This window comes from Podarcis cretensis, assembly GCF_951804945.1.
Source record: "Podarcis cretensis genome assembly, chromosome: 14".
Classification (NCBI taxonomy): Eukaryota; Metazoa; Chordata; class Lepidosauria; order Squamata; family Lacertidae; genus Podarcis; species Podarcis cretensis.
Genome location: NC_137183.1, coordinates 55,537,131 through 55,564,085, shown reverse-complemented (window position 1 = coordinate 55,564,085; position 26,955 = coordinate 55,537,131). Strand labels below are relative to the sequence as shown.

The 26,955-nt window shown below is 53.7% G+C and overlaps 1 protein-coding gene across 9 annotated transcripts; it reads left to right on the top strand.

Annotated features, from left to right (window-relative positions):
* RHBDF1 (rhomboid 5 homolog 1) lies at positions 1-26,788 on the top strand. 9 transcript variants are annotated; one of them, XM_079952273.1, is made up of 19 exons: positions 1-308; positions 8,338-8,464; positions 9,777-9,907; positions 10,598-10,699; positions 11,500-11,713; positions 12,304-12,510; positions 18,657-18,779; positions 18,878-19,059; positions 20,918-21,172; positions 21,462-21,573; positions 21,836-21,910; positions 22,977-23,138; positions 23,300-23,400; positions 23,558-23,621; positions 24,851-24,945; positions 25,131-25,206; positions 25,303-25,403; positions 25,518-25,674; positions 26,101-26,788. In XM_079952273.1, the coding sequence occupies exons 2-19, from the start codon at positions 8,351-8,353 to the stop codon at positions 26,518-26,520; spliced, it is 2,691 nt and encodes an 896-aa protein (XP_079808399.1). In that variant the 5' UTR covers positions 1-308; positions 8,338-8,350; the 3' UTR covers positions 26,521-26,788. The 9 variants fall into 9 exon arrangements, 7 of the variants coding, with proteins under 7 accessions (XP_079808399.1, XP_079808398.1, XP_079808397.1 ...); XM_079952272.1 differs by lacking the exon at positions 1-308 and adding an exon at positions 366-482; XM_079952271.1 differs by lacking the exon at positions 1-308 and adding an exon at positions 710-845.
* Positions 26,789-26,955: the final 167 nt, after the last annotated feature.

Below are 26,955 nucleotides of genomic sequence, written 5' to 3'. Positions count from 1 at the left end.
GCCCTTTTTTCATTTTCCACACTTGCATTGTTTGAAGGAAGGCTTCTTGGCCTCTCCCGGCGTCTTTGACTCCGCTGGTTAACCACGCTGGCATCCTCGGGGCCCTCCCGGTTCCTCTCTGGACGCGTCTCTGCATTTTATCTGCGCTTCTCACGGGGTGGTTTTGAGCGCCTCCCGATCATTGCGGAGAGACTGGATCCCCTCGACTCTGCCTCTCGGATCCCTTTCTGAACCCAAACCCTCGTGGGGGTTCAGCTTCCTCTTCCGAAGTCCGACGTGACTCTTCCCCATCTTCACGTGTATGGAAGGTGAGAGCCGGAGGCTCCCTGTTCCCACGGCTTCAGCGACAGTCCGGGGTTCCCGTTCCGATCCAACCCTGCCCGTTCGACGGCCAACCGTCCCGGGGTCCCGTCGGTTAGGGCCGATCATGGTCAGGTTCCCTCCGGGGGGCGACTGGAGCGCAGCGGCTCCCGGGCGGCCAGGTGAGCGCACGGGCAGCCTCCCCGGGTCCCTCGAGGCGCAGGATCCCCGTCCCGCCCCGGCGCCGGAGCAGCCCGTCGGGGAGCCGCCTCCCGTCCCTGCCGGGCTGCGGGCCTTCCGCGCGGAGGCTCCCCGGTCGGCGGAGGCGGCCTCCTGGCTCGGCGCGGCCGTCCCGGCGAGGGCTCCGTCCTCCGCCTGCGCGGCGCTGGCCGGCCAGGGCGCATTCCTGAGGCCTGAGTCACGCCCGGCCCGCCTCCGTCGCCCGGCGGGCGGGCCGCCCTTCGCGCTCCAGGCCGGGCCGCGCCGACGCCGGCCCCCTCGCTGCATGGCCGCCCGGCCAGCGCCACTCGCTCCCCGGAGCCACGGTGAGCGGCCGCCGCGGGGATCGGGGGGGCGGGGGGATCTCCGCGGGATCGCCCTGCGCGGGCGGGCGGGCTGCTCCGGCTTGGCCCGGGGGGCCCTCGGCCCGGAGCCCCCGAAGGAGGCGGCGTCGGGAGGCGGCGGGAAGCGGGCCAAGCCGGCTGGCGCGCCCCCCGAGGCCGAGGCCCCCCCTAGACGCCGAGCCGGCTGCCTGCGGGCCAGTGCCCCTCTTGGGCCCGATCCCAAGCGGGCCAGGGTCTCCTTTAGCAAGGGGGGGGGGCAAGCCAGCGGGTCAGGAACACCCCCCTCCGTCTAGCCAGGGGGATCTTTGATATCCCGTTTGTTTGGGCACGTCCTGAACCCCCGAGCTGAAAGCGGGGGTCCGGGCGGGGTCTTCCCTCCCCAGCCTGCAGCTTCTGCATCCGCCGGGAGAGTTGGGAGACTTTTCCTGTAATGCGCCCCCCCCCCCCCCGCTCCATGGCTGGTCTGCATCCTGAGCGTTTTTGCGCGGAGTTTCTCTCCTTCGCCCGCGTGTTGTGCAGCGCCGGCGTGACTCTCGCCTGTTCCCTCCGGAGTGAGTCCCTCTGGGTTTGGCTGGGCTTTTTGCTCCCCAGTTTTGGGGTGGGGACTCTTGCTGAACCCTTTTCGCCTCTGCCTTGCGCGCTCGCTCCTAACATTTCCCCCTTGGGTGTCTGCGGGGATGTGATTTTCCCCAGTGAAGGTCTGCGCTTTGGCAGGTTGGCCTTCAAAGTATGCTTTTGTCCTCAGCAGGATTTGCAGCCCTTCCTGCTTGTGGGGGGGGGGGTGTCCCCTTCAGATTCCTGTCCTCCAGGGCCTCATCCATGCCACCCGTGTTCCTGGATTCCTGGACTGGAGGATTGGAGGATCACTTGGGGAATTCCTCCTCCCAGCCTGACCCTGAGCCCTTCCTGAGCCTTTCGGAGGTGTGGTTTTTCCAGACTGTCATGGGACTGGCATCAAATGCCACATGCAGATCATGAGCTGCCCTATCTGAAACCTCAGAAGAAGCTCTTTCCTCCTCTGAGCTCTGGGGCAGGTGCAGCTGGGTGGGCATCTCTGGGCAGCTTGGTCCTTGGAGTCAGGAGCGTTCCTCCCTCGTCCCCCTCCCACGCTTTCCTGCTTCCTTCTCCTCTGGGCCTTCGTCTTCCCATAGGCGCTAGGGGTGCAGGGCACCCAGGCACCAGGCTCTCAGGGACGCCAGGCTGAGAATCCGGGTCCTGAGAGTTGAGTCCAGGGAAGAGCTCGCCCATTGATGACAGCGCTGTGGCGGGCTCTTCTGCTGCGAGTGCCACGAGTTCGGGGGCGACCAAGCCAGCAAAAAGCTGAGGTGGCCGGCCGACTCTGCCTTCCTGCGCGCCTGGGACTGGGCAACTGGCGGGGGCACCGGGCAGATCTTTGCACCCCGGCGCCGCATATGCTTAAGACAGCCCTGGGCGAAGGAAAGAGTCCCCTGGTGCCTCTCCTCCCATGATGTTCCGGGTCTCGAGGTGCAGAAGGGACTCCCTTGCCAGGGACTCTGAGCGGCCTGGCGTGGCACCATGTGGCAAAGGCTGCTCTGGAGCAACCCGGCTGCCAGTTTGGGGCAGGTTGCGTCCTCAGCAGGGCCAAAGCAAGGCAAGCGAGCCAGGCCTCTTCTGCGCAGCTCTGACCAGGTGCAGGATTTGGCCCAGGGCAGCCCAGCAGGTGGGGCAGAATTCTGCAAGGGATGACCAGGGTAAAGAGAAAGAGGCTTTTTTGCAGGATGGGAAGAAGGAATTCTAAAGACCTGGCAGTTCTTTTTAGCATATAATATTTTTTATTAACTTTCAAAAATATAAACGTACAACATAAAAGAGTACAAAATCCAAATACTGAGATTACTCTAAATCTCTTGACTCCGCCCCCCATCCCTTCCAAGGGTCCTTTTAATTCTATTTTCAACTGCATATCAGTACTTCTTCCAATTTTTCATCTTCCCAAGTTTTCTATACGTTCTGCTACATTACAAGTGTATTTAAAATCCTGCTAATGTTCTGACCTGTTTGCAATGATTTTGTATATACATTGTAACCATATCCCATTCTTTTTAAAAATCCTTGTCTTCTGGATTCCTGAGCTTCCCAGTTAATTTTGCCATTTTGGCATAGTGTGTCAACTTGATTTGCCATTCAAGATGCGGCAGTTCTCTCCCTGTCCCTGTTCAGACACAGTCTTCATCTGCATGCCAGCGGAAGGGGGCATTGCGCTCATGCCCCTCCTTCCTATGGGGCACCCGGTTGGGCACTGTGGGAAGCAGGATACTGGGCGAGGTGGACTCTCCCCTTGCTCCCAGCCAGAAATCAGGCTCTCCTTCTGCCTTGCTCTTCCTTCCAGACCCAACTTTTGCCTCCTTTCCTATGTGCCGCAAAAGAAAACTGGCTGCAGAGGTTCAGATTCTGGAATTGCGTTGGTTCTGTCGACGCACCTTTTGACGGTTTCTGCCACCACCAGTGGAGCCTGGCCCCCAAGTGGATCTCTTCCAGGCCGGGGCCCTTGGGTGCTCGAGAGGCGGGAGAGAGTCAGTGAGGAAGGGGCTGGGATGCTTTTGCTCACATCCGCCATTCCCCCCCCCCCTGGAATGGCTTCTGTGGGGCTGCCAGCTTTGGTGCTGTGATGACTGGGCCAGGCCTGGAGCTGGGTGGCCCAGGGGGGCTGCGTGCACAAGCAGAGCTGGGGGGGGGTCCCCTTCGCTTCGCCCTTTGTGGCTGCGGCAGAACCAGTGGGGGACGCCTGCCTCCCGAGTCGGATGGCGTGGCCAGCAGGAAGCCTGCTCCTTCCCTCCTTCCTTCCTTCCTGTTGTTGTCTTGTATTTGTGGTCTTCCTCTGGCAGGAAAGCGTCCAGATTCTCCAGCAGGGATGCAAAATGTCCCAGGCCAGCAGTCGGAGGCTGAAACGGAGCGGGCATTTTTCTTGGGTGTGTTGCGCTTGAGGTTGCTGCGTGGGGTGAGTCCTGCCCTATCTCCTGGCGTGGTGGGTGAGCCATGGTGGCCTTGTGGCCCTGGCGGCCTAGTGCCCCCTGCTGCGACCTGGGCTGCGTGGTGGGGTGGGGAGGACGACATTTCACTGTCCTCCCCAGCTGTGACCTTAGCTGACTCTGCCGCAGTTCCCTTTCTGCAGGGGTGCTGGCATGGGGGGGGGGGCTCTGTGGGCCTGGGGCCTGCTGGGGTCACCTGCTTCCCAAGGGGTCTTACAGCACCTTCTGAGGGGAGGCAGTGGGATGGGGGCCAGGATGAGGCCTGGCTTGACCCCCCCCCACCGGCACCTGCTGGAAATGTTGCTTTGTGTGTGTATTCTCAGTGGTGGAGGCAAGTTTGGGGACTGGGGGGCATGGTGGGCTCGGCTGTGCTTTGCCTTCCCTCTGCATCTGCACCAGAGGCCCTGCTGGGCTTGGGGGGGGGGCAGGCTGGTTGTGCCATCTCCCTGTGTGGGAGGCGGGGGCAGTGCCTCGCTCTTCCCTGCTCATGAGAATGGCGCCTTTGTGAGCAGAGAGATGCCCACTGGAAAATGTGCATCGCCCTTTGTGTCAGGGCTTTGTGGTCATGGCAGAGCTGCTGCCTAGGGAGGAGGGGAGAGGGGGCTGGCGGGGGGGGGGCAGGCGGTGAATGGTGCTTGGCTGCCCCTTGCAGGCTCAGGTGTGCACAGGTGGGTCCCTGGCCACCTGCATCTCTGTGTGTTGATCAACTGGAGGGGGGGAGACAGGTAGAATTTGCAGCCTCTCAGGCCAGGAAGGGGGAAAGATTTGGGGTCTGGTGGATGTCTGGTGTGGTTCTTGTGACGCTCTGGCCATCCTGGGGTGTCCCCAGAGAAGAACTCAGAAAGGCCTGTGGGAAAGATCTGAGCCCTAAACTGGCTTTTCTGGTTCCTGGAGGGAGGCGAGAGCTGAGCTGCCGGTTCTTAGGAATGTCCTCCTCTCTCTCTCTCTCTCTCTCTCTCTCTCTCTCTGGCTCTTCCCGCCCAGGGCTTGTGGGCATCTGCTCTGAGAGGAAGACGGAGGTGGCTTCCCTTAAAGGTCATAGAATCATAGAGGTGGAAGGGACCCAAAGGTCATCCAGCCCAGCCCCCGGCAATGCAGGACATGCCCCCCCCGACCTCTCCCTAAAAGCCCCTTCCCCTGTCAAACTGCTCTCACCACCAGAAAGGCCTTCCTAATGTTTTGTGGGAATCTCCTTTCTTGTTTCCTTATATTTTATTGAGAGTATTACAGTGAGTTAAATTGGCGGGGGGGCGGCGGCGGGAGGGGGGGGGAAGAAAAAGGTTACGTGCATTAAAAATAAATAGAAGCAGATGAAAACAGCAATAACAAAATAGCAATGGAATATAATTAAGGCTACAGAGCTATATATGCAAATGTATCTACTTATTCTTTCCCTTGAAGATACATTGATTCGTTTGTTACTGTGGTTTCAATCAATACTTTCCAAAGATCTTTACATTTGTCCATGCATGATCTTTGTCTGAGAGCGACCCGCTCATGGCTTGCAGGAGCTGTCCTAGGAGGTTACCTATATTTTTGTCCTTCCAACTGTTATGGAAATTACGGGGGGGGGGGCACGTCTTTAAAGTTGTTAAATGTTACAAAGATTATGCCTGAATATATCCTTTCAACTTGACAGCTCAGGGAAGTTACCTAGCTTTAAAAATAATATAAAATCCTGTAAGACAACGTATCAGCCTTAATCCTTTTGCAGATGTTAAGGGGGGGACCAGAGCCTGCAGCCACCATCCGTTTCCGGTGGGGAGGGGGTAGAGGAAAGACAGGAAGCTTTTCCCTGCAGAGTTAGACCCCTTGCCTGCCATTCCTGTGTTGCAGGAGTTGGGCTGCATGGCGTTTTGCTGGTGGGGGGCTGCGTGGGGGCCTGGGCGATGTCGGAAGAGGAAGCTTGCAGGCCCGGTTGTCTGTTGGGGGCAGCAGGAAGAGGCGGAGGGCAGGGATGTGCAGCCCTTGCCTGGCTTTCCTGTGGGACCAAGGAAGCGGCTTGGAGGGGGAACTTGGCCGCTGGCCTTGTTACGGAGGCGGCAGTGTGGGAACGCCAGTCCCCAGGGCAGCCTCTGGGGTCTGGGTGCTGCTGCCTGTCTCCTGCGATGGACTTGGTGGGGGAGGCCTGCGCTATTGGGCTGCCAGAGGCTAATGGGGGGCTGCCTCTCCCAGCCAAAGCTGACCCACAAAATTGCAACCCAGTGTGTGTGTTTGTGTGGGGAACCTTGCAAGTCGAAAGGTAGGGGCTCAGCACCAGCCTGCGCAGGGTAAGCCCCGAAGGGGCTCCTGGGCTCCTTCTGTTGTATGAAAATTGGAAGTTGGCCTTTACATCTCAACTCCCCAAGGGGCTCAAAGCCTCCCAAGTCCATTATTAGTCAGAGACGAATGAGTGGAAGCTGGAAGAAAGGGGGAATCTTTATTTTTCTGTTGAAACAGAGCCCTCCTTCCCACTGCCATTTGCAAGGAGGGGAGGGCCCCAAACCAAGGTGTGCAGCAGCTTTGAAAGACTTTTCCGACTCAACTTCAGGAAGAGCTTTCTGACAATAAGAGCTGTTCAGACAGTGGAAGGGTCTCCCTCGGGAGGTGGTGGTCTCTCCTTCCTGGGAGAGGCTGGGTGGCCATCTGTCAGGGATGCTTGAGCTGAGATTCCTGCCTTGCAGGGGGTTGGACTAGATGACCGTAGGGTCCCTTCTGTCTCTAGGATTCTATGATTAGCCGCAGGCCACCTGAAAGCATAATACAAGCATCTCGGGAAGAGGCATCTACAACAGAAATCTGAGAGTGTGGCTTCTCTCCTGTCTGTCAAGGGACCTGAAGATGCTGATTGCCTCACTTGGCCAGTTCCTTAGGACTGGTACATACAGTCATACCTCGGGTTACAGACGCTTCAGGTTAAGCATTTTCAGGTTACGGACACGCCGAAACCCGGAACTACCAGAATGGGTTACTTCCAGGTTTCGGCACTTGTGCATGGGCAGAAGCGGTAAATCGTGACCTGTGCATGCGCAGACGCAGCAATGCAGGTTGCGAACGTGCCTCCTGCACGGATCACGTACACAACCCGAGCATCCACTGTACCTTGGTTCTCGAATAGAATGCGTTCCAGGAGCCCATTTGACTCCCAGAACCATTCAAAAACCAGAGTGCGGCTTCTGATTGGCTTCAGGAGCCCCCTGCAGCCAATCGGAAGCTGCACCGGATGTTTGCCCTCCGAAAATCATTTGAAAACCAGAACACTCACTTCCGGGTTTCGATTGAAGCCGATTTGTTTGGGAGCCAAGGTGCTCGGCTTCGCATGTACAACTGCACCTGAGTCCTTGACTCCGTTTCCCAGACTTACCTACACCTATTCATGCTCTTCTGACAGGCCTGCTTTGCTTTGGACAAATACTTGCCAGGCTAGTTTTGCAGAGGGGTCGCCTGTTCCTGCCAGGAACTTCATCTATTCACAGGGTTTGGAGGATTTGCATGTGAAAAGAACTATTGGGAAAGGTTTCCCCAGATGAGCCAGGATGGCTTTGGGACGGTTGCGTGGCCTCAAATGAAGTGTATTATCCTCAGGGAATATTTCCTAATTTCTGAAGGGTGATGGATCGGTTTTTCTGTGTGACTGCTATCTGTGTGCACCTTTAAAAAAATTTTTTTACACTTATTTCTGCCTGGAAGGGCTTGGATGGTGGGCACTGCCAAAGGTGCTGCCAGGATGTGGCCAGTGTGTGTGGGGGTCTTCCTTGCCTTGTTGGGCTCCAGGGCTGTTTTTAGAATATCCCCCCAGCGCTCCCAAATTACCACGGATAGTGTTGGGGTGGCCATAGCTGCGCACGGTCCCTTAGCTGCAATTCCTGAGTTGCAGGGGGTTGGAATAGATGATACTAGGAGGCAAGGACAATAGAGACTTAATTTTTTTAAAATTCATTTTTATTCAATTTTCCACTTTAACAATCCAATCAAAAGGACAATAGAGACTTTAAAAAAGACTGAGAACCATTTATGTTGCATTTACTGAAACACTGTAAACAAGTGGACTCACTAGCAGAGTTTGAGTAAACACTTACAATCTACAAAACAAACACAGAAATGAAGATAACAAGCGTAAGATACAATCTGAAGAGAATGATGGTACAAAAATGACAAGTGTAACAATATTTAATTTAAAGATTACAATATTCAAGTATAACAATTAAGCAGGAGAAGCAAATACTTAAAGAACCAGAAGAGGAAGTAACGGGGGGGGGGGGAGATTGGGAATTAAAGTTTTTTCTTTTTATGTGATAATGGTGATTGTGATGAATAGATAACTGTCAAATTTAATAAAAACTTTTTTTTTATAAGACCCTAGGGCTCCCTTCCAAGGCTGCTGCAATGCTGGGATTCTAGATCATGTTTGGGGGGCCGTGTGAAGCCCCCTTGGCCGGCCCTCTTGCTGCTGCCAGCCAGGCCTTTGGAGACCCCCAGCTGACCCCTCCTCTGCCCTCCCCCAGGCTGGACAGGACCATGTCGGAGGTGCGCAGGGCCAGCACCAGCAGTCTGCAGCGCAAGAAGCCCCCAGGGCTGACGCTGGACATTCCCGCCCCAACGGTCTTGGCTGAGGAACCAGCCATGGCACAGGTAGTCAGTTTTATCATCCGTTACATTTTTTAAATTTTTATTTATATTTTTTAGATATATACATTTCACCGATTTTACAATCACTTTGACATTTTAAAACTTGACTTCCTTCCCCCTTTCTCTGCGGTTCCTTTATTTTCAATATCTTCTGCACAGCCAAATTAACTTAACTCACTCATTCATTTATATTCTTTGAATATATACTCTTATGCAACTGCAGGTTATTACAGTAATCCTGCCAGTGTTGTTATTTGTTTACAAATTATCTGTAAATACCCAATAAACTGTTTCCATTCTTTTATAAAAAGTTTGTTATCTTGATTTCTTCTTATTCCAGTAAGTTTTGCCATTTCTGCCTATTCCGTAAGTTTTTGTGTCCATTCTTCCTTTGCTGGGACTTCTGCTTCTTTCCTTTTTGGGCCAAGAAACATTCTTGCCGCTGTAGATGCACACATGAATAAGTTTCTATACAATTTATGTAGTTCTGTCCCTATAATTCTCAAGAGAAAAGCTTCTGGGTTTTTTTTAACAAACATTATTTTAAACATCCTTTTCATTTAGTTGTATATCATTTCCCAGCAAGCCTTAACCTTACCACAAGACCACCACATATGATAAAAAGAACCTATTTTATTGCATTTTAAATTGGCTCCCCCCACCCATTATGTTTTTACTGTGATTTTATTGGTGTTAGCTGCCATGAGACTGGCTCTGGTTGGGAAGGGCGGGGTATAAATAAAATTTATTATTATTATTATTTACATTTACATACCACTATTTCCTCCCCCCATTTTATCCTCACAACAACCCTGAGAGGTAGTTACAGATAGGTAGCCGTGTTGGTCTGCCATAGTCAAAACAAAATAAAAAAATTCCTTCCAGTAGCACCTTAAAGACCAACTAAGTTAGTACTTGGTATGAGCTTTCGTGTGCTTGCACGAATACACTATCTGAAGAAGTGTGCATGCACACGAAAGCTCATACCAAGTACTAACTTAGTTGGTCTTTAAGGTGCTACTGGAAGGAATTTTTTTATTTTGTCCTGAGAGGTAGGTTAGGCTGAGAGACAGTCGTATGCTGTGAGCTTTGTGACCAAGTGGGGGACCCCTGAGCCCAGTCTCTCTGGCCATAGTCTGGTGCTCTAACCACTAGACCACGCTCCCCAGTGAGGCGGGGAGAGGGCCAGATGATTGGGCGCCCCACCAGTTGGGGGATTCCCATGCCTGAGACCTCCGGCAGCCAGCAGTCTTGCAGCCAGTGCCTTGCCCCCCCCCCCAGTTTTGCTCCAACCCCTTTTGTTTTCCCTCGGCAGCCCCCCAAGCACCGGGCCTTCCTCCGCAGCGTCAGCATGCCCACCGAACACACCCGCTTCCCCTCCCCCTTCGGCGACCTGCGGCGCCCCGTCCTCCAGCGACACACCTCCATCACCCAGACCATCCGAAGGTAAGATCGCAGAATCAGAGCGTGATGGGGGGGAGGGACCCTGGGGGTCATCCAGACCAGCCCCCTGCAGTGCAGGAACCTCAACGATGGAATCCATGGCAAATGGCCGCCCAACCTCTGCTCAAAACCCTCCAAGGAAGGAGAGGGAAGAAGGTCTCTTCCACTGTCGGCAGAAAGTTCTTCCTGATGTTGAGTCGGAATCTCCTTTCTTGTCACTTGAAGCCATGGGTTCGAATCCTGGCCCTCTGGAGCAGGAGAAAACAATCTCCATCTTCCGTGCGGCGGCCCTTCAGAGACCCAAAGGTGCTCTCAGGCCTCCTCTCCTCCAGGCTAAACTCTTCTGGGTTACATCCTCCTCACCAGCTCCTTTCTCTTCCGCATCTGGGTCTTTTACCTTTGCCAACTTGGTGCCCTGCAGATGTTTGGGATGCCAACTCCCACCAGCCCCCTGGGCCAGCACAGCTGTGGGGCACTGGGCTAATGGGGTCAGAGCTCTCCCCCAAACCCCAGGAGGGCAGCAGGTTGGCAAAGGCTCTTGGAAGGAGCCAAGGTCCTTCTCTCCTGCCCCACCTCTCCAGCCTTGGAAGGGTCTTGGGTAGAAAGCCTCTGCCAGGGTCCCTGGGTGCCACTAGGCCTCCTCCTCTGCCCCCCACTGCCAGCACCCCCTCAGCTCTCTCTCCTTTGCAACAGGCAGGTCCGCTTTGAGATGACTCAGACTTTGCCCGTTCAGGGGCGCCAGGTGGGCAGGAGGCCCCCCAGGAGACACCAGTCTCTGCCCAAAACGGTCTTCAGGTACCTGCAGTGCTGGTGTGACCCCCCCGCCCCCCCCCCCCGCCCCAGTGCATGTGTGTGACGTGCATGTGGGTCCCCAGGAGCAAGGCCTGCTCCTCCTGCCCCATCCCTCTCCCCATCTCACAGCCAACAGGTGGCCATTTGCTATCCCCCCCCCCACATGCACGCACCTGCCCACCCCAAACCTGGCATGGCCCCACTGCTTGCCTATAGGAGAACAGCTTGCCACCCACTTGCCTTGGCGCAACTGGGCCGGCCTGGTTTCCAACCGGGTCTTGGATTGTCCGGCTTGGACCGAGTGCGAGTCCACAAACAGGCTTGGCTCTCCGTCCTGGCCCTGTGTTGGGACCCTCGTGGCTCTCCCTTTCTCTCTGTGCCCCCTGACCCTGCAAGGATGGGCACCGGGAGAGGGAAGGCTGCCCGGGCGCAGCTACCACAGCACCGCATCGAGCTCAGAAGTGCAGCGCTGTGGCAGCTGTCTGCAGCCAAAACTCTGTCCCTGCCTGCCTGTTGTGAATAACCTCTACTAATGTGGGGTCCCCCCCCCCCCCAGGAGGCCATTCTGTGACAGACGCACTAATAGCAGCAGCAAAATGGCTAACCTCAGCGGCCAGCTTGCCAGCGGTTCCCCCCGGGGTGTGACTCTGCTGCTGGTCCGGCCTGAGGGAGCGCGAGGGTTCGGTCCAATCTTGCTACAGTTGTGGGGGGACTGGCGAAAGTGTCGCAGGGGCCCGGGAGGGGCCCATCTGTTTGGGCCACCTGAGTTTGGCTGCTTCCTCCTCTGCTCCTTCCCCTCTCAGGGGCACAGCCGACTGGTTTGGCGTCAGCAAGGAGAGCGATGCCACGCAGAAGTGGCAGCGGAAGAGCCTTCGCCACTGCAGCCTCCGCTACGGGAAGCTGAAGCCCCAGGTCATCCGAGAAATGGATCTCCCCAGCCAGGACAACATCTCCCTGGCCAGCGCCGAGACACCACCTCCGCTCTATGTGCCACCCTGCCAGCTGGGCATGCAGAGGGTGAGCCGGTTCAGGGCCCTGTTGTGGGGCGAGGGGGCTGCTGGGCGGGGGACAGGAGATGCGCTGGGAAAAGGGTGTATTGGGCCGGGGGCAGACCTTTCCTACCATCCCAGGGCAACCCTGGTCTTGTGCCAGAGGCATGGGGGGGGGCAAACGAGTGAGGGGGGGCTTTCACAACCCACTTTCAGGAAACTGGGAGGCCACACCTGCACACACCTGGCCCGTTGTCCCAGGCCAGGTGAGCAGGAGGTCTCCTTTCTACTGACATCATTTCACCCTTGATGTTGCCATAAATAATGCTGTGACCTCATTTCTCTGGGGGCTTGGGGGCCACTAGCAATGCTAGTGTATTTTAATTAATTGCTGTCTGTTTTTATGCATATTGTGTTGTTTTTATGATGTTAGCTGCCCTGAGCCCGGCCTCCGCTGGGGAGGGCGGGATACAGATGATGATGATGATTACCTGGGATGGACCCCCTCCTTTGGGTGCCCTCTGGCATAGCAGCCGCCCGTGGTCTCTGTGGCTGCAGGGCGGGCTGTGGCGAGGGCTCTCCCTGGCTAACGGGCCCCTCTCTCCTTGGCGCCGCCAGATCATCGACCCCCTGGCGCGGGGACGGGCCTTCCGGATGGCCGAGGACAGCGAGGGCTGCAGCATGCCCCACACGCCGGCCACGCCGGGGGCCATGTCGCTCTGCTCCTTCACCAGCTCCCGGTCAGGATTCAACCGCTGGCCGCGGCGGAGGAAAAGGGAGTCGGTGGCCAAGATGAGCTTCCGAGCCGCAGCAGCCCTGGTGAAGGTAAGGCAGGGGGGTTGGCGGAGGGGGGGCCTTCAGTGGGTGAGGAAAACCCGCTTGCTTTGGTTGGTAGGGGGCCTGGCGGAGCGTCCAGGGGGAGGGAGGAAGGAAGTGGGACATTTGGAGTACTGTGAGCAGTCGTTTCTTTAAAAAAACTCTTTTTTTGAAATCATTTGTATTTGATTTTACTAATATAATTTTGTAACAGTCCAAATACATATCCCCATCTATCTATATCTATATCTATATATCTATCCCCCTTCATGGATCACTGCCTTGCCGTGGCGAAGGGGCTTGAAGAACTCAGAGAAGCTATGAACTATGCCGAGCAGGGCACCCAAGATGAACAGGTCATAGTGGAGAGTTTTGACCAAACGTGATCCACCTGGAGGAGGAACCGGCAAGCCACTCCAGTATCCCTGCCAAGAAAACTCCATGGACAAAGACAACAGGCATATAAAAGTTATGACACTGGAAGATGAGCCCCTCAGGTCGGAAGGCGTCCAACATGCTACTGGGGAAGAGCGGAGGGCAAGTACAAGTAGATCCAGAGCTGATGAAGCGGCTGGGCCAAAGCCGAAAGGACGCTCAGTTGCGGATATGCCTGGAAGCGAAAGGAAAGTCCAATGCTGTAAAGAAAAATATTGCATCGGAACCTGGAATGTAAGAACCATGAACATGGGTAAGTTGGAGGTGGTCAAAAATGAGATGGCAAGAATAAATATTGACATCCTGGGCATCAGTGAACTAAAATGGACGGGAATGGGTGAATTCAGTTCGGATGACCATCATATCTACTACTGTGGGCAAGAAACCCGTAAAAGAAATGGAGTGGCCCTCATAGTCAACAAAAGAGTGGCAAAAGCTGTACTGGGATGCAATCTCAAAAATGATAGAATGATCTCGATACGAATCCAAGGCAGACCTTTTAACATCACAGTAATCCAAGTTTATGCACCAACTACTGGTGCTGAAGAAACTGAAATTGACCAATTCTATGAAGACTTACAACACCTTATAGAAGTGACACCAAAGAAGGATGTTCTTCTCATTATAGGGGATTGGAATGCTAAAGTAGGGAGTCAAGAGATAAAAGGAACAACTGGCAAGTTTGGCCTTGGAGATCAAAACGAAGCAGGGCAAAGGCTAATAGAGTTCTGTCAAGAGAACAAGCTGGTCATCACAAACACGCTTTTCCAACAACACAAGAGACGACTCTACACATGGACATCACCAGATGGGCAGCATCGAAATCAGATTGATTATATTCTCTGCAGCCAAAGATGGAGAAGCTCTATACAGTCAGCAAAAACAAGACCTGGAGCTGACTGTGGCTCAGATCATCAGCTTCTTATAGCAAAATTCAAGCTTAAACTGAAGAAAGTAGGAAAAACCACTGGGCCGGTAAGATACAATCTAAGTCAAATCCCTTATGAATACACAGTGGAAGTGAGGAACAGGTTTAAGGATTTAGATTTGGTGGACAGAGTGCCTGAAGAACTATGGATGGAGGCTCGTAACATTATACAGGAGGCAGCAACGAAAACCATCCCAATGAAAAGGAAATGCAAGAAAGCAAAGTGGCTGTCCAATGAGGCCTTACAAATAGCGGGGGAGAGAAGGCAAGCAAAATGCAAGGGAGATCGTGAAACATACAGGAAATTGAATGCAGATTTCCAAAGAATAGCAAGGAGAGACAAGAAGACCTTCTTAAACAAGCAATGCAAAGAAATAGAGGAAAGCATTAGAATGGGAAGAACCAGAGATCTGTTCAAGAAAATTGGAGATATGAAAGGAACATTTCGTACAAAGATTTCCATAATAAAGGACAAAAGTGGAAAGGACCTAACAGAAGCAGAAGACATCAAGAAGAGGTGGCAAGAATACACAGAGGAATTATACCAGAAAGAAACGGATGTCTCATATACCCCAGGTAGTGTGGTTGCTGACCTTGAGCCAGACATCCTGGAGAGTGAAGTCAAATGGGCCTTAGAAAGCACTGCAAATAACAAGGCCAGTGGAAGTGATGGTATTCCAGCTGAACTATTTAAAATTTTAAAAGATGATGCTGTTAAGGTGCTACACTCAATATGCCAGCAAGTTTGGAAAACTCAGCAGTGGCCAGAAGATTGGAGAAGATCAGTCTACATCCCAATCCCAAAGAAGGGCAGTGCCAAAGAATGCTCCAACTATCGCACAATTGCACTAATTTCTCACGCTAGCAAGGTTATGCTTAAAATTCTACAAGGAAGGCTCAAGCAGTATGTGGACCGAGAACTCCCAGAAGTGCAAGCTGGATTTAGAAGAGGCAGAGGAACCAGAGACCAAATTGCAAACATGCGCTGGATTATGGAGAAAGCTAGAGAGTTCCAGAAAGACGTTTACTTCTGCTTCATTGACTATGCAAAAGCCTTTGACTGTGTCGACCATGGCAAACTATGGCAAGTTCTTAAAGAAATGGGAGTGCCTGATCACCTCATCTGTCTCCTGAGAAATCTCTATGTGGGACAAGAAGCTACAGTTAGAACTGGATATGGAACAACTGACTGGTTCAAAATTGGGAAAGGAGTACGACAAGGCTGCATTTTGTCTCCCTGCTTATTTAACTTATATGCAGAATTCATCATGCGAAAGGCTGGGCTGGATGAATCCCTAGCCGGAATTAAGATTGCCGGAAGAAATATCAACAACCTCAGATATGCAGATGACACAACCTTGATGGCAGAAAGTGAGGAGGAATTAAAGAACCTTTTATTGAGGGTGAAAGAGGAGAGTGCAAAATATGGTCTGAAGCTCAACATCAAAAAAACGAAGATCATGGCTACTGGTCCCATCACCTCCTGGCAAATAGAAGGGGAAGAAATGGAGGCAGTGAGAGATTTTACTTTCTTGGGCTCCATGATCACTGCAGATGGTGACAGCAGCCACGAAATTAAAAGACGCCTGCTTCTTGGGAGAAGGGCAATGACAGGCCTAGACAGCATCTTGAGAAGTAGAGACATCACCTTGCCAACAAAGGTCCGTATAGTTAAAGCTATGGTCTTCCCAGTAGTGATGTATGGAAGTGAGAGCTGGACCATAAAGACGGCTGATCGCCGAAGAATTGATGCTTTTGAATTATGGTGCTGGAGGAGACTCTTGAGAGTCCCATGGACTGCAAGAAGATCAAACGTATCCATTCTGAAGGAAATCAGCCCTGAGTGCTCACTGGAAGGACAGATTGTGAAGCTGAGGCTCCAGTACTTTGGCCACCTCATGAGAAGAGAAGACTCCCTGGAGAAGACCCTGATGTTTGGAAAGATGGAGGGCACAAGGAGAAGGGGGCGACAGAGGACGAGATGGTTGGATAGTGTTTTCGAGGTTACCAGCATGAGTCTGACCAAGCTGCGGGGGGCAGTGGAGGACAGGAGTGCCTGGCGTTCTCTGGTCCATGGGGTCACGAAGAGTCGGACACGACTAAACGACTAAACAACAAAATATATCTATCTGAATCTTCAAACTCCTCCCCTCTTTGCCTTCATGGGTCCTATTGTTAACATTTAAAACTGCATATTATTCTGTAATCTATATCAATCTGTAATCTATATCAATCCATATTATCCATAGCATTTGTTACATTACAAGTGAGATTAAAATCCTGCTAATGTTTTCATCTGTTTGAAGTGGTCTCCTAAATAAATTCTATTTTTCCCATTCTTTTTAAAAGTTTTAGTCCTCTTGGTTCCTGAGCTCAGGAACCTGAAAAAAATATTTTTTATTAACTTTAAAAAAAAGATCATAAGAGATTTTGCAGAATACTACGTTGTCAGATAGAGTCTGGTGACAATATGCCTAGTCGCTAGTTGCAGGCATGGCCAAACTTGGCCCTCCAGATGTTTTGGGACAACAATTCCCATCATCCCTGACCACTGGTCCTGCTAGCTAGGGATGATGGGAGTTGTAGTCCCAAAACAGCTGGAGGGCCAAGTTTGGCCATGCCTGCAACCCCACCAGAGGGCGAACTAGGATCCCATTTCTGAACATCCCTTCCAGCACTTTGTTGATGTTGAAGAGTCCTGGGCCACTTAGCAATCAACTTTATTGACCCTTCTTTATATTTAGCAGCTATATTATGAAAAGGAATTTCTGCCCCACATTGCTATCCAAGTGTCTTCAGTTCTGTCAGGTTCTAAATCTGTTCCAGGACATCCTTGAACCTGTTTGGTGTCCGGCTTCATGTTTCAGTGAAATTTTTATAGATATTAGAAATCATGCCTTTTGAATAGCATGGAGAAATAAGAATTACATTTTCAAAATTGGAAAGCTCACATATGGCGGAGGTTTGAACAATTTCGTTGTGTAGGAAAGCACTAACTTGTCACCATGTCAACCGAGGGAAGTGGACGTTTCCCAATTTCTCCTTCGATTCCATTTCTTTGATCGATTTCCCGTTTAAATAGAAATCTCCTGCTTTGTGAATTGACCTAATCCTCTTTTAAAGCCATTCAAGTTGGTGGCCATCCCTGTGGCAGGGAGTTCCACAGTTTACTTCTGCGCTGCGTGAAAGAGGGCTTTATTTTATCTGTCCCAAATCTTCCAATGTTCAGCTCCGCTGAATGCCCACAAGTTTGGATGCTGAGAGGGAGAAAAGCTTTTCGCTGTCCACTTTCTCCATGCCAGGCATAATTTTATAAACTTCTACCACGTCTGCTCTTTCTTTTCTCTAAACTAAAAAGTCCCAAACGCTGCCAGCTTTCCTCCTGGGGGACCCTCTCCACCCCCTGGATGATTCCGGTCACCCTTTTCCGAACCTTTTCCAACTCTGCAATGTCCTTTCTGTGGGATGTAATCCACTGGGAGCAGTCAAGTGCAACATTCCTTGTTTTCCTAGAGTGGACATGCAAGGGGATGTTGGTCCAGCCACTCGAAACTTCCTGTTTCCTCCTGGGCTGGAGCATCCTTCCTTGCATGTGACCAGATGTGGGCGTGACCTTACCTCTCCAGGTAACAAAAGGACGAGTCACACAGCACCCTTTCCTTCTTCGTTCGACCAGCTTTTTAGCTAGGAATGCTCTGCTAGGTCTCAGCTAGCAGAAGCACTGGGATTATTCCCCCATATGGGGTAGATCCACAAATTTGTAACTAAGTCTGCCTTCAGGAATCCAGCTGTGAACTGATGTGAGTTCTTTTATTGACTTTAAATAAGATTGTTGTGTCTTCATCCTTTTAAGAGGGATTCAAGGGAACTTACCAGGAGTGTACAGTTCAATCTTAGACAGATTCAATTGTAGAATAGTGAGAGGCTCCCACGAGCCTGCAACCAGCTATCTGCTGTGCATGTAAAAAGGGGGAATGTAAACTCTGCTACATAAAGGAACTTGCTAGCAGTGGCGTAGCGTGGGGGGTGCAGGGGGGGCCGGCCGCACCGGGCGCAACATCTGGGGGTTAGGGAAATCCACGGGTTAGGGGGCGCAAATCCACGGGTTAGGGGGCGCAAATTACTTGCCTTGCCCCGGGTGCTGATAACCCACGCTACGCCACTGCTTGCTAGCACAAGTTAGGAAGGATGTTAATAAACAATATATCCTCTCCTGCCACCCTGAACATTCCCACACTTTCTGTTTTTTTTATTGTTTTTTAAAAATAATATTTATTCCAGTTTTAAAGGTTACAGAAAGAAAACACTAAGTTAAGCAAAAAAAAAACAAAGCAATACATCGCAATAGATACAAACAGACAAAAAAAGGAAAAAGAAAAAGAAAAAAAAAGCACAGAAAAATACAAACAAAAAACAAATCAAACCTTTCCATAACTTATTTTTCATCTGCTTGTTTCCTTGACCTCCTCACACCTCCCTTTTTTGTATTCTAGTTCAATTAGATATTTCAGCAAATTCTTTCCATCTTTGTTTTTATCCTAATAATTTATCTTAACATACTGTAATTTTACATTCTCTTCTTTCACCAATTAACAATCCATTTTTACTTAATCCTTTATATCATTTCTGCTAAAACCACATAACTTCATTCCAACATCCTTCTAACATTCCTTAATTTTACATTCCCACACTTTCTGAGCTGAGGCAACCAGAACTGGGCACGGTATATATTCCTAATGCTCTTTCACCCTGGATTTGCACAACAGCTTCTGCCATCTCTCCTCCCTGGCAGGGCCGGTCTGTGCGGGACAGCAACTTGCATCAGGCTCAGCAGCGCAGCTTCACGCCGGCCAGCTTCCTGGAGGGAGACACGGGGGATTTCCCAGAGGAGCTGGACACCTCCTTCTTTGCTCGGGTAAGGAAGGGCCGCGCTGGCACTGGGGGTGGCAGAGGGGCAGAGCCCGGCCGGCGTTGGCCTGGCTTCTGCGGCTGAGCGCCCCCTCTCCTCCCCAGGAAGGAGTCCTACACGAAGAGCTCTCCACGTACCCCGATGATGTCTTTGAGTCACCCTCCGAAAGCGCCATCAAGGATGCCGAAGCGAAGCTGCTGCAGCCGCAGCCGCAGCCGCAGCCGGAACCTGGCCTCACTGGGGGGGCGCTGGACAGAACTGAGCTGGAGAGGAGTCACCTCATGCTGTGAGTCCTCTGGGGGGCTGGGGCTGCTCCCTGGGGGGCCAGAGAGGGAATGGGGATGGGGGTGTGCTGCTTGCTGGCCAGACGCCCCAGCTGCATGCTACCCAATACTTTGTCTGCTCTCTGCAGCTGGCAAGGCTGACAAGCCTCTCTGGGCCAGCGGGCACCATAAAGCGAGGCTTACAGTGCCTGCAGCTTTGCCCACCTTTTGCAAGACCCCGTGTGGGGCTGCCCCACAGCGAGCTTCCCTGCCTGCTGCCTCCCCTTGCTTGCACTTGAAGGGGGCTCCCTGGGACAGCCGCTGGCTGCCACGGGACAGCCGCAGGGGACAAGCTCAGGGGCTTCCTCTCTCAAGGCAGCGGGGCTGCCTGCGAATCGGCCCCAGCAGAGGTTTTTGTGCAGCTGCGTCAGGGACACGGTCTGCCTGGCTTCCAGTTGCAAAAGGGGGCTCCTCCGCTCGTTCGATCAGCCACGAAATCCCTTAAGGGTTTAATCTCTAGAATTACGTAAGAGAACAAGAGGAACATACGTTTAGAGAAGACTAGAAAACATTTATTGAATATATGCGGGGAAATGGTGTACACCTGAAAACGCTGGCAGCATTCAGATAAATTCAACAGTGTAAATACCATATTTTTCGCCCTATAGGACGCACTTTTTCCCCTCCAAAAATGAAGGGGAAATGTGTGTGCGTCCTATGGGGCGAATGCAGGCTTTCGCTGAAGCCTGGAGAGCGAGAGGGGTCGGTGCGCACTGACCCCTCTCGCTCTCCAGGCTTCAGGAGAGCCCCGCCACCAGCCCCACAAACTCGGGGGACAGTGGGAGAGGCGCAGCGCGCCTTTCCCACTGTTCCCCGACTTGGTTAGAAGGCTGGCGGGGGGGGGGGGGGGGAGAGAAGCCTGCTCCTCCCCGTCGCCAGCCCCGCAAACTCGGGGGACAGTGGGAGAGGCGCAGCGCGCCTTTCCCCCTGTCCCCCGACTTGCTCTGGGTCCCGTTCTGGGGGCTGGGGGGAAGGGGGAGCTCAGGCTTCCCCAACCCCAGCCCCGCGCCTGGGGGGGAAATAATTTTTTTCCTTTATTTCCCCCCAAAAAATCTAGGTGCGTCCTATGGGCCGGTGCGTCCTATAGGGCGAAAAATACGGTAAATTTAGATGGCTGTAATACAGTCGTACCTCATGTTACGCCCGCTTCATGTTACGTTCTTTCAGGTTACGTCCCACGGCGACCTGGAAGTACCGGAAAGGGTTACTTCTGGGTTTCGCCGCTCGTGCATGCGCAGAAGCACAAAATGACGTCACGTGCATGCGCAGCAGCGGCGAGTAGCAACCACGTGTGCGCAGATGCGCTGCTGCGCTCTTTTCATGTTGCGAATGGGCTCCGGAACGGATCCCGTTCGCTACCAGAGGGATCACTGTAATGGAATACTGAATGGTTTAGTTTTTGTAAAATATGCTGGGATTTATGACATGTCAAATGAAGCACGGAAAGAGAAGGGAAGTCTTTGCTATCTTAAGGATGTTAAAATGAGTATTTTAAATTGCTAAACAGAAAAATGAATAAAAACTTTGTAAAATCATCATCATCATCATCTCTAGAATTAGGCCTCTTAGATGATTGCAAAGGTCACCCACAAAACCAAGGGTCATCTTTTCGAAAGAGTGTCAAGAATCACCGTTCTGAGCAGGAAGCGAGCTCTGTGGCAGCTTCAGTTGCCCTGCAGGGGCTGGAGGGGTTTGGGCCCTGCAAGCAGAAGACACCTCCCTGCCCCACGGGTGATGGCTCCTTCCCTGCCCCTGCCCAGCTGGGGGGCACATTCCGTGGCCTTTCCTGAGTGCCCCTCTCTCTCCCCTCCTGTCCTGCAGCCCCCTGGAGCGCGGCTGGCGGAAGCAGAAGGAGGGGGCGCAGGTGGGGCAGCCCAAGGTCCGCCTGCGGCAGGAGGTGGTGAGCCTGGGCCTCCAGCGGAGGGGGCAGCGCATCCGGGTCCCTGTCCGGAAGCTCTTTGCCAAGGAGAAGCGCCCCTACGGGCTGGGCATGGTGGGCCGGCTGACCAACCGGACGTATCGCAGGCGGATCGACAGCTTCGTCAAGCAGCAGATCGAGGACATGGATGACCACAGGTGGGTGACAAAGCGGGTGGGGGCTTGGTTCTGCAGGTGGGGCTGCAGCGGCTGAAGGGGCCAGAGCTCCTAGGGGCTGCCCTGCTCCTCATAGAATTGTAGAGTGGGCAGGGGCCCCCAGAGGCCATCTAGTCCAACCCAGAGCAATGCAATGTCCTACCTCCAAGGAGATTCCTTCCCGCAGAGGGAGCTTGTTCTGCTGCCGAGCAGCTTTTACTCTCGGGAAGTTCTTCCTGATCTCGAGTCGGGGCCTTCCCCCTGCCAATCCTGACCCCTCTCCCCACTGCAGGCCGTTCTTCACCTACTGGCTCACCTTTGTCCACTCGCTCATCACCATCCTGGCCGTCTCCATCTACGGAATTGCCCCCGTGGGGTTTTCACAGCACGAGACAGTGGATTCGGTGAGTGGCAGAAAACACGTCCATTGCAGAGCCGGTGGCAGCTGCAGCCCACCCGCACTCCCCATTGCCTCTGTGGCCCCTTCCCCTTCCTTGACCACAGACCCAGGAATATCTCCTCCCCCCCCCCAAGCAAAGAGGCACCTGCCTCCCAGGCTTCTGCTCCTTTGCCTGGTGGGGTGAAGGGGGGGATTGTGTGTCTGCAGGGGCCCTTTGCCCCCCCCCCAACCTCCCTTGCAAGGAGCCATGGATTCCTTTTCGGCAGGTCTTGAGAAACCGTGGGGTCTACGAGAACGTGAAGTATGTGCAGCAGGAGAACTTCTGGATCGGCCCCAGTTCGGTGAGTGGCCCAGGCTGGTGTGGCTCTGTGGCAGCAACAAGGGGTTGGCTGCCGTGGCTCTGAGGCCGGTGGCCTTCTCAGTGGTGGCTCCCTGGCTTGTGCGGTGCTCTCCCCACGGGTGCTCACCTGGTGCCATCCTTGCACCCCATCAGGTGCCAGGCAAAAACGTTCCACCTCTCCCAGGCCTTTGCCTGTTGCTGTTTTTAACAAATATTTTTTATTTCATTTTACAAATATCGTTTTAAAACAAAACAAATTACATATCCATTATAATATTTTCTGCTCCTTTGGAATCTCAGTGCCTATAATTCCTAACAGAAAAGCTTCTGTGTTTTTTAACAAAGGTTATTTTAAACTTTTTATCATTTCGTTAGATATCCTCTCCATGTCAGATCCATTAAGGCCTTTTAAAGCAGGTTGTGTGTTATTGTCTTTCCCCCTCTTTTACTCTTACTTACAGAATTTCATGGAATTGTAGAGTCGGACGGGACCCCCCCGGGTCCTGTAGTCCCCCCCCCCTCTGCCAGGCAGAGACCTTTTGCTCAGCCTGGGGCTCAAACCCAAAGGGTCTCTCTCTTTTTTTATTAGGAATTTCAACAAAACATTTTATCAGTAAAAAACATATCATCCTTAATTCCCCCCTATTTTTCCTCCTCCCCCCACCCCATAGCGTAACCCCCCCCCTCCCGGACTTGCCTCAGCTCCTCTCTCTGGTTTATCAACAAATATTATTCTCTGCATGTTACAAAACTGTATAGATCCTTAATTGATCTAACTAGCTATTAGCAATAAAAAGTTTGTGGGTGTTTATTCAAAACCTGCCAAGGAGTCCAGTTCATTTTGTTGTTTCTTTAGGTACTTTGTAAAGGGTTCCCATTCTTCCTTAAAGTCACAGTTGTCCTTATCTTGGAGTTTATATGTCATTTTTGCCGATTCCGCATAGCCTATCCGTTTCTCTTGCCACAGTTCTTTGGTTGGGAGCTGCCCTGGGGTCTCTTGATGAAGGGCGGCCTGTAAGCTTGATAGGCAACGATCTGTAGTAACAATTCCGCTGCCCCCCCCCCAGGAAGCCCTCATCCACCTGGGCGCAAAGTTTGCCCCTTGCATGCGGCAGGACCAGCAGGTGCACAGCTTCATCCGCGCTGCCCGCCAGAAGGAGAAGCACTCCGCCTGCTGTGTGCGCAACGACAAGTCCGGCTGCGTGCAGACGCCTGCGGAGGAGTGCTCGGTGAGACACCGCTGGCCTGGGCCCCCACACTGGGCGGGGGCCCCCCCTCTCTCTGACCCACCACCCACAGCCTGGCACCTGCTCCTGGGTGCCAGGGCTCCTCCACTCCCTGCAAAGGGAGACCCTCCTCCTCCTCTCACCCCCCTCGCTCTCCCTTGCAGTCCACCCTGGCCGTGTGGGTGAAATGGCCGCGGCACCCCAGTGCCCCCCTGCTGGCAGGAGACAAGCGGCAGTTTGGCTCGGTCTGTCACCAAGACCCCAGGTAGGTCGGTAGGTGGGTGCTGGAGGCCCAGTCTGTGGCCCAGTCACTCTCCCGCTGATGGCCTGAACCTCCCCAGGAACAGCAGAGAGGAGGTGAGGGAATCGGGGTTCACCCCCCTGCTCCCCCCCCCAGCACTGCTGATCTCTTTCCTGTGCAGGGTCTGTGAACAGCCAGCCTCCATGGACCCCCACGAGTGGCCAGATGACATCACCAAGTGGCCGGTAAGGCTGCTGACGATTTGGGGGCTACTGTGGGGGGGGGCAGGGAGGGCATTGAACCTGCGACAGAGTGGGGGAGGCCAAAGGAGCAATTGCAGCACAACAGCCCTGTGGAGCTAGCCGTGGGTCTTGATCTCTGCAAGATTGCTGCCCCCCACTTACTTCTGCAGTCCCAGAAGGGAACAATTTCTTTTTTAAAGTTCCTCAGCCAGGGCCCCAGCCAGCGCTCCTCAGCTCCACCTACAGCCTTGGGGTTTTCTTGGAGTGCAGAGGCAGCCCACTATAACAACAACAGTAATAATAATAATAATTTATTATTTCTACCCTGCCCATCTGGCTGGGTTTCCCCAGCCACTCTGGGTGGCTTTCAACAGAACATTCAAAATGGAATAAACATCAAGCATTCAAAACTTCCCTAAATAGGGCTACCCTCAGATGTCTTCAAAACGTCAGGTAGTTGTTTATTTCCTTGACATCTGAAGGGAGAGTGTTCCACAGGGCAGGCGCCACCACCAAGAAGGCCCTCTGCCTGGTTCCCTGTAACCTGGCTTCTCGCAGGGAGGGAACCGCTAGAAGGCCCTCGGAGCTGGACCTCAGTGTCTGGGCAGAACGATGGGGGTGGAGACGCTCCTTCAGGTATACACTCTGTCTCTGAGTCTATCCTGGACGTTGGAAAAGTGCGCTGGACCCCAGAAACTTTGATCCTAAACTCCCAGGAGCCTGAAGGCCAAGCCTCTGGGGACCCTAAAGCCCTGGGGTTGGAAACCGCAAACATGACAGCAGCCAAACGAAGAAATTTCATTAGGAAGAAAAGGGAGGGGGAAATCAGGCAGAAAGTCAGAGCAGAATGCAAAGGAAACCCAAGCCCCAGGGCTCCACAGCGGAATGAAACTTCGCCAGGTTTGCTCACAAGGAATCTGGATTTGGATTAAAGCAACCAAATTTTTAAAATAATAATAATACGATGACTGGGGAATGGTGGACAGCTCTGGCCTTCCTTGGCTCTTGCTGGAAGCCCCTTAGGCGAGGGACAGACTTTCCTGCCCCTCCAACTGCCCAGCAGCTGGTCTTTTTCTGTGGACTCCGGCAGAGGGGTGTGTGCGTTGGGGCTGTGTGTGTGCCTTTCCCTTCACCTCTGGGACCTGCAGAGATGGGGGATGGCAGGAAGCCCCTCCAGCTGGGAAGTGCTCCAAGGAGGGAGGCCCCCACCCACTGCCCCCCTCTCCTTCCAGATCTGCACCAAGAACAGCGCTGGCAACTACACGAACCACCCGCACATGGACTGCGTCATCACGGGCCGCCCCTGCTGCATTGGCACCAAGGGAAGGTAGGGGGAGGCCTGGGGGAGGCGGGGCAGCGCTAGGTTGCAGGCTGCCCATTGGCCACTCCGGGGAGGAGGGGGGGAGATTGACAGCCACCCCCAAGGGATCAGCTTGGACCGCGTGTGTTCCCCATCCCTGCCCTTCTGCTTCCCCCCTTAACTTCCCAGCTCTCTGCCCTCTTTCCTCCCAGGTGTGAGATCACATCTCGAGAATACTGCACCTTCATGCACGGCTACTTCCACGAAGAGGCCACTCTCTGCTCCCAGGTAACGCCCTCTCCCCGACTGCCAAATCCCGTGCGTTCCTTTCAGAGCGGGACGAGGCCCTGGCAGTGCTAAGCCCAGGTGTGCTCTCTCCCCCAGGTGCACTGCATGGATGATGTCTGTGGGCTCCTGCCCTTCCTCAACCCAGAGGTCCCAGACCAGGTGTACCGCCTGTGGCTGTCGCTGTTCCTCCACGCAGGGTAAGGCTGGCACTGGGCCCCCACCAGGACACACCAGCAAGGTGTGTGGGGAGGGAGGAAGGGTTGTTTTCTCCCCCCCCCCCAGTCCAACTGGCCTCCCTCTCCCCTGCCCAGCAGGATCCTGCACTGCTTGGTGTCAGTGTGCTTCCAGATGACCATCCTGCGAGACCTGGAGAAGCTGGCTGGCTGGCACCGCATCTCCATCATCTACCTGCTGAGCGGCATCACGGGCAACCTGGCCAGTGCCATCTTCCTGCCCTACAGAGCTGAGGTGGGTGAGGGGCTGCCCTTTCCTTTGGGCCCAGGGCTAGGGCACCTCCTGGGCAGGGACGTGGCCCCAGGCAAGGCCTCTCCAGGAACAACTTGGGGGAGCCTTCCTGGCGGAGACCCTGGCAGAGCAGAGCAACTGTTGCTGCTTGTCTGTGTAAGCAGAACTGAGCCTGATGGGCCCATGGCCTGGCTCTGGCCAAGGCAGCTCCCCGGTCCACCCACAACCCCAGGCCGCTCCTTCCTCTTACAGCTCCCTTTGCTGGGCTTTTGCTTCCTGCTCCCGGCTGTGAAGGCCCCCTTTTCTGGCCTGGAGGAGAGGCCCCTCCTTGCTCTACTCGTAGGGAAGCAGCTTCTCAGCTGCCTCCCCTCCACCCCCCCAAAAGCAGGCCTCACAGGGACCGCTGCCTGCCTTCATCCCTCTCCTCAGGTGGGCCCTGCGGGCTCCCAGTTTGGCATCCTGGCCTGCCTCTTTGTGGAGCTCTTCCAGAGCTGGCAGATCCTGGCGCGTCCCTGGAGAGCCTTCTTCAAGCTGCTGGCCGTGGTCCTCTTCCTCTTCGCCTTTGGCCTCCTGCCCTGGATCGACAACTTCGCCCACGTGGGCGGCTTCGTCAGCGGCCTCTTCCTCTCCTTCGCCTTCCTGCCCTACATCAGCTTCGGCAAGTTTGACCTGTACCGCAAGCGCTGCCAGATCATCGTCTTCCAGCTGGTCTTTGTGGGGCTGCTGTCGGGCCTGGTGGTCCTCTTCTATTTCTACCCCATCCGCTGCGAGTGGTGTGAGTTCCTCACCTGCATCCCTTTCACGGACAAGTTCTGTGAGAAGTACGACCTGGACGCGCAGCTCCACTGAGCGGGGGGGACCCCTCCCCAACTCCCCAGCGCACTTAATTTAAACTCTTGCTTCTTCTTGCACCCGAGCTGCCTTAGCCCAGAGGAACGGAGACTCGTTTGCTGCAACCGGAACCTCTCGCCGTGCCTTGTTTTACGGAACTCTTTCCCCCCCGCTGCCCTGTTTTTATGACGCTCCCTTTCAAAATGGCCTTTTTAACGGGATTTGTTACTTGTTGCCCAGGTGGTGATTAAAACACACAGGTAGCGTTTTAGCTACATTTCCAAAAGGGCCTTGGGCATTTCGTTTGCGCTCGATGGCGAAAGGTGGGGCCGCGGGGGAATGCGTCCTTTGTGCAGTGCCAGAAACCCAGATTCTAACACCAGAAAGGCAAGAAGCTACCCCTGGATCAGGAAGGCAAGACCCTCAAAATGAAGGAGCCCCCTGATGCTGAGA